Source organism: Belonocnema kinseyi, chromosome 9 (assembly GCF_010883055.1).
Source record: "Belonocnema kinseyi isolate 2016_QV_RU_SX_M_011 chromosome 9, B_treatae_v1, whole genome shotgun sequence".
Classification (NCBI taxonomy): domain Eukaryota; kingdom Metazoa; phylum Arthropoda; class Insecta; order Hymenoptera; family Cynipidae; genus Belonocnema; species Belonocnema kinseyi.
The window spans coordinates 76,957,497-76,965,096 of NC_046665.1; the positions used below are offsets into that span (position 1 = coordinate 76,957,497).

Sequence of the window (7,600 nt, forward strand, 5' to 3'; positions counted from 1 at the left end):
TAATTGGAAACGAGTCAGGCGGCCCTCACTGTTTGCGTTTCTGTCCCCCCGAAATCAGTCCAAGGCCATTAGAAGGCGACCCCCGACATTTGACTGAAAGCGAGAGTTTGGTGTATTTTGACATATTGCTTACCTTTTTGTATATTGCAGTATCTTGTCTTAATTTAATCTCCTACAAGTACTTAAAAAAAAGTACAACAGCAAGAATTTATAACTACATAATCTACATGAATTAACAGGCTTGGCAAACAAAAAATTGCCCTTTTTCGACCTAGAATTAGATAAATATTTAGAATATTGAAATTACATACTTTCATAATTAAGATGCGCAAATGATTGCTATTACAAAAAAAAACTTTCATGTTTAAATTCGAAAAGAATGGTAGTATATTAGCTAAAAGATAATTTTACACATCTTAATCTTAAACTACAATAAAATACAACACTATACAAAAAAAGTACAAAATTCTTCCGAATAATAGCCAAAAGTTGTAATTTCCTGTAATTTTTGTTTTAATGTATCGAATTTATTTGTAGGTTCTTGCAAAAATGGCTTTAATTTTTTGTACTTTTTTATCAAAATGTTTCCTTCAGGTAGGGTGATAAAGTTTGAAAGAGCCCAAAAGCAAGATAGAAACTGTATTTGTTTAAAAAATGATATTTCATGTGCAAACAAACATAGAGCCGGTCCTGATGGCGTGAAAGGGGGGATACGAGAGAGAAACAGAGAGAGGGTGGGCTATCGCGAGGGTGAAACATAGAATGAGACAGAGCGAGGAGCCACGTGCTATGGAAACGGGAATGGGAATGGTTCTCTCTCCTCGGGCCTTCAGTTTGAAACGGGCTATCAACGATGCCTACGCACCATGGCCACACCATGATCGCGGTATGGTTTTGCCATGAGGTGCATCACCAATGCAAAACATTTTACATTACATCTTAACCATATCTTTACTTTCAACAAAATCTTTTCTTGTTCTTCATAAATACCGGTGCTTTTGAAAACTTTTCCTTTCGGGTGTTTTTTATCTCAGATTGTATGTAAACTTAATGAGAAAAATGTGAAGTGTGATAAGCAAGGAAATAAATTACAACATTTATGTAATTTATTCTTAATTTAACTTCTATCTGAGCTAAATGAAGTAATAATTATATTAAACTTTTAATCTCAATTTTAATCAAATGTGATACAAACTGCAAATGATCTCAAGGGAAAATATGTTGGAAGGTGTAATAATTGGTACATATGTAAATGACATATCACTTTTGCCGTAAAACATTCTACAAGAAGAGCTTTTGTCCAATTTTAATAAATGGATAAAAAGTAAATTTTGTTTATTTTCTACATGCTGAAATATAATCAGAAATGTGGTGTAGGGAAGTAAGAAACTCATCAGGGGAGATTCAGTGTGATGGTTTTGTGATAAATCGTGTATTGTGTACTTTTGTTAGCGGGCAATTTTGAATTTGATCACAAAGGAGTGCTTAATTATGGGAAATAGCGGAAGTAGCGGAAGTTCAAATCGGAAAGTGAGGAGCTTACCCAATTCGCCGGAAGTTCACAGGTAAACTTAACAATGATGGTTAAAATGAATAGGGAAATATTGAAATTAAACGAGCTGTAATTTAATGACCTATAATACAGTTTTTACTATATTGCCAACTTGAATGAAATTAAGTTTTCATGAATGAAGTATCATTTTTCTTTAAATCGTTACTATTTTTTCGCTAAAGTTTCTAAATTATAATAAATGTCTGATGTCTGTCAATCACAGTTGTGGGGCCTAGAATTTCATTATGCTTAGAACCTATTCACCATAACGTCACACTCCAGAGTCTTTGATGTTAAAAAAAAAACCGTTTCGTTTCTAGTTTATAGTACTTGGAAAGCATTACAATTTATAACTCTGTGACATTAGAGGAAACATATTTCGATCCATTTAATTGAATGCTAACGTGGAATTATAAGTACCAAGAGCCTAATTTCATAAAACCTCTTAAGTAATTTCATCTATATTGTAAAATACGTTTCGCTTTTGTGATAAAAATGATTAAAAATTTTTGTTCAGTGGTGAACCTTAGCAATGCTTTGCTTTTAATCAATAGATATTGATGTACTCTACGATTATATAACAAAAATAGATTTAAGCTTAGATTTACAATATGGGTGCAAATTATTGTCGCATGGTGTACTGAAACTATATATACGTCCAGTGTCTGGATACTATCTCTATAATTAAATCCCCTGTTGTCCGTAAGTGTAAAGAGAATCCAAAGCTAACTCTGTGTATCTAGAAGGTAAAAATTTAAAACCAGATCCCACCTCAATGCCAGGGGCCCTCGAAGACCGGTTAGGCCTTACCAGCTTAACACCCTCCACAATCGGACATTGAGAATGCACTATAGCTTTATAGCATTATTTATTTCCAAAGCGTAGGTACACGCATCTGGGTTTAAAATGACGAGAAAAAAAACGTTTATGAAAAATGAAAGGCGCTTCTGCTACGTGTTGGAATTCTCGAATAATAAAATTGGATGTTGTGCATCCATTCCTTGAATCTGAAAAAGGATACTTAGGGCTATCAAATCACTAAGTTGAAAGGTATAAGCAGAGCTTTTAACCATTTTACCTCTCACTTCACCTCTCATCGATTATAGACAAGGACAGATATTTGCAAAATTCCTCCATAAATGCGACTCAACTTGGTAAGTGGGAGGACCGGTATACTGGTATGATACAATGATCCATTGAAGCCTAGCTTCTATCTGAATATGTATAAACAAAGGCTATTAATTGTGAGATAAAGAAATATGATTTCAAGAGTCTCCTTTGTCAAACATTCACCTTTGTGTCACATAATGGCTTTTGTAATACAGATTCATGTCTATAATTGCCTAGAGATGAAGAATTAGCGTTAGCATTGATTTTTCGTGAAGATTATTTTATTGTGATTTATTAAAAACTATTTTCCTCTTTCTACTTTATAGCAGCTTCTTTAATAGGTACTTCTTTTGATTTAATGTCGCTAAAAGTTTTTTTTTTCATGAATTATGTGAAAAAGTTCCATTTTAATATTTATTTGTTCATTTTTTAATTGTAAACGCTTCATCATATATGTAGTTCAATGCTTTAACGTATGTTCCCTTGGACATATGGACATATAACCTTTTAATTTTTAATATATTTTAAAAAGCTTTAGGCTCAAAACAATTTTCTTTTTCAACATTTCTTTCATAAATGTTTCGGAAACTTTCACTACTAACAATTAGTTAAACCTTAACTAATTCATGCTTTAAGAAATGATCCATCAGTTCACTGAGAAAAGTGTTTATTTTAATCAAACAAGAAAATTGGTTAGATACATAATAAAACAATCAAGTTTTTTGCTTCAATTAACAAAGCATTTATTTAATTTTAACAAATAAAAAATATCTGCCGCATGTGGTTAAAACAAATATGTATTTTTAAATAATATGATTAAACATTTTAAACATAGAATTTGCGTTTATTAAACCCATTTGAGTTTATAAAAATACTTTGTCAAATTAAACTAATTCAGAGTTAGAAAAAAATTGCAAAATTTGCATTATAATAGTTCCAATAATTTCACACAAAATGCCCAAGTATCACATTAAGCTGGATAATTGTATCAAAAAGTCATTAAGAAATTGAGTTATTAAGAAATTGAGTTGTCATAAGATTATATAGTAAATGCAAGATGAAAATAATACGTTTGATTAAAATTTCTTTATTCTATACTAAGTGTAAACAGATTTGATTGAGTATAAATACCAACGAAGAATAGTTTGCTTACGGGAATTTTAAAACGTATATTTCTTTCAATTGTTTTACCTGGCTTTTAATTATGAGTCGCAGTAAAATTCTATCCCGTGCAAAAATGTTGGCATGGCCCAGGCATAGCCCAGCCCTGGCCCTAGTTTATGATCGATCTCTTGCCATTCTTTATGTTCTTAATTAAAACTAAAATTACGCAAAAATATTTTTTATTTTAATTGAAGTTGTCAAATGAACTTACAAAGGTTTAAAATTTAAAGCATTTTCTCCAATCTGATTCGAATTTCCAAATTGTGGTATTTCATTAATTAACTCGCCGGGTTCTGATGCATCTTCATCATCTGCATCATCAAAATCTATATATACACTAATTTCTTAATTTACGTCCTTCATATTTATTATATAATTTAAATATTTAAACATTATTACATCAACTTATAACGTATTTACACTTTATAATTCGACGAACATTTTTTCTCAATTTGAGGTAAGAAGTCACTAGCAATCTTAATGTGAAATATTATTTATGATTAATAAAAGTTCTTACTTGCAATTTCACCACGTAAGTATGGGATACTGCTGATTGCTCGATGCCTCAGGACTTTTAAGAGTGCTTTTTATTTGAGGAATTTTTATAGTTAAATTTCAATGATAGCCACTTTTTAAAATTTGTCACTTGAAACTGGAAAGTAATAAGTGTAAAATAAAATAGTACTACGCCATCTTTCGTCCATTTCAGAAACTTTCACACTAGCCGGTCACAAACTCTAGCCTCTAGCCATTGCAAAATTCAAGTCTGAAACCGGGAAGAAACTTTTCGTCTCTGCACGGGATACTACCACAATAATATATGTTATCTCACTCAAATTATATCATTCCATGTTAATTAAAGAAACAAACCTAATTTTTTCAGTAAACGCCCCTTCGATTATTTTCATCTTAAAATGCTCGTTGTGTGACAGACAACTACATTCAATAGAAATATCTAATAAAAAAATGTTTACCAATATTGATCAATAATCTTATGGAAATTTAATTATTTGTGGGATGCCATATTACCACAAATAATAAAAAAATCCCATTTAACTGGTACTTTAATTTAAACTCGACTCCACCGCACCACATTCAGCGGTTTGATACGCTTGGTTGTTGTGTGTTACAATCATATGCAATTTGTATACTACATCATTTATCAGAAACTAGATACCCATCGCTGATAAGTTATCTTTAAAGACACTTTAAAGGCATTTTCACGATCATTTTTTAAGCAGAATCTTCCAATATTCCATAAATCTGCATGGATTTCTTTCGAACGTGCTAATCTATGTTATTGCTTCTTCGATTATATTTAAAGAGCAAACAGCTAGTGTCGTGGGTGGAGGGTGCATTGAACATAGTCGCGCTTAGAACACACGCACGTGCGATTTATTCGGAAACGTGCTGTGCTTGCGTATATACGTTTGGCGAACCAGCACGAGGATCTATTTTGGTGACCATTCACATCGAAAAACATTGACTCACGTTTCGCGGCTTGTACGTGGTCACGAGGATGCTTTGAACTCGTTCGCTAAATAAAGTGAAGGCGAGAGGGCCAAAGGAACGAGCAAGGAGCATCAAAAAAAGTACATGAAGTCAGTGTGAAATAATCACGCTAGCCGTGATCGTAAATCAGAAAAGGAACTGCTAGCGGAATCAAAAAAGAAGCAATTAAAACGGAAGCTGAGAGAAAAGGAGGAAAGAGGCCAGAGATAGATAAAGTAGAAGCAGAGTTTCAAGAAAAATTATAAGAAAGGATAATAAAAGAAAGTTAAAGAATGAGAGATCTCAAAGGGAGATATATAAAAAAAAGAAGGGAGAACAGAGTTTAGCTTTATTCTTTACAGTTTACTCGACTCCACTCCACACGGTTTACAAATCGACCGTGACCATTGTAGTGTACATTGTGAGGTACATTGTACAAGTTTCTTCCATTATTTCTTTATTATCCTTCGTTCTTTCGACTCTCTCTGATCTACTTTTCTCTCGAGGTAAGGTGGGCATCTGGGAATTTATAGAATGAAGTGATCTTTGAACCACTTAGGGGATCAAATTGATTGCAATCCCTGACGATATTTATGGCTAGGATTGTTGAAATATATCTACCATTGTTTCTGAAGCACAACAATCAATATCCTTATATTTTCTCTTCACTCTATTATATGTATTAAGATTGGTTAAAAAAGACACCCCTATGATTAGATAGCTAAAAACATAAAAAGCCCGAAGCTGCTTATTATTAAGATTTCTATGGTCCCTGAGAGTAGATATATTCCATGCTTTGCAACTAAACCATTTTATCTTTACCGAAGAAGCGCCTGCGTCTTTCCTTGATTTCACTCCTGGGATTCAGCTTCTCTGGCTAATCTAAGAGTTCCCAGGCGTAAAGGATGCATATAATTTAAGGCCATTGGAGATTCATTTTGACTTGGACGACACGATTAATTCTCTCCATAAATGATCGTGTAGACACCGCATAAACATCTCTCGGATCGTATTAATGTGTCATCGTGCCCACAAAACCGCATCATGGACTACAAACTCGACAAACTCATGGATGGAATCGAAGCAGCAGGAGGCAGAATAGTGCAGTGACGTAAAATCGATCTTCATATTACATCTAATAGTTGATACTTATAGCGCATTCCTTTATCCTGCATTGGTGTACTCCAAGAGCACTCCGATCGCGCCGTCTTACTTCTTCTTACTTCGTCCTTCTCACTCCGACCTGCTTCAGTGCAGATCGGAGTGCACCGGTGCAGGATAACCGAATACGCTATTAGATTAGATATTACAACAAGGGCAATATACTTTATATGTGCTATTACGAGTCTGCTCGTCACTAACAAAGCACTCTTCAACCTACAAATGGAGCCGATCCAAAGATCCGGCCGAACCCCCAGGAACTTAAACTAACTCTTTATATAAAGACCGTATACATGAATGCGCAAATGTCATCAGTATCTATTGTCTAGTTAGTCTTCTCCTCTGGGACTGCTGATCATTGTCTGCTTAACCGTTTATTGATTAGGGAATTAATTCTCAGCATTCGTGAATGAGGCTTTACACAAAAGCGGTGGATCGTAAACTCTATTACACGAATTTGCAAATAATTGTGTGTAGTTTGAGGGAAAATGTTAGAAAAACTATAGCGTATCTTGATTTAATTTGATCAGAATCAATTTCAGACAATTCTTAGCAAAATACTGCACAAAACTTTCTTCTAGAATGAGAATAAAATAAAGAGAAAAACAAAAATGGATTCAAAAAAGGAGAATATTCAATTTGATTAAATTTATTTAAACGAACTTAGTTAAATTGTTGGACACAAAGCCAGCTTTACAGAGGCAATAGATTATTATTATTATTACACCATTGAGCCATTTCCCTTTCGGGATAGAGATTTTTCAGATTGATCCAGAATTCTCGTGTTATTTAAGTAAATAACACGTTCGTTCCGCAACACTGCTCCGACCCAGGTTGCTGATCAATCTCTCTAGCAATCACCCCAAGCGAAGAACCTCACGAAGTCGTTATGTAAGGTTCCCCACTTGGGTCCATTAGTGACCAAGGTCTTTTGTTTCAGGCGTCATTTACTTTACTGACACATTTTTTATTAACTATTTGCCGCCATACTTTCCTGTCTTGGCATACTTCTCTAGCTTCTTTATGTTCATGCATTTTTTTATGCAGGCTCTCGTGTTTCTGTGACTTCTTATGTCTCTTCTAACTAGGGTCTCATTCACACATTCTAACCATTCTTTCCGC

At 33.8% G+C, this 7,600-nt stretch overlaps 1 protein-coding gene across 4 annotated transcripts in view; it reads left to right on the forward strand.

The window, feature by feature from the left end:
- The window catches only part of LOC117180111 (protein sickie), a 319,545-nt gene that overhangs the window by 94,972 nt on the left and 216,973 nt on the right, over positions 1–7,600 (forward strand). For 2 of the 4 annotated variants that reach the window (XM_033372443.1, XM_033372444.1), the window contains exon 1: positions 1,492–1,565. The exons of the other annotated variants lie outside the window; for them this stretch is intronic. In XM_033372443.1, coding sequence (XP_033228334.1) covers positions 1,492–1,565 — 74 coding nt within the window. Of the gene's footprint in view, positions 1–1,491; positions 1,566–7,600 lie in introns of those variants that run through there. 4 annotated transcript variants of the gene reach the window in all.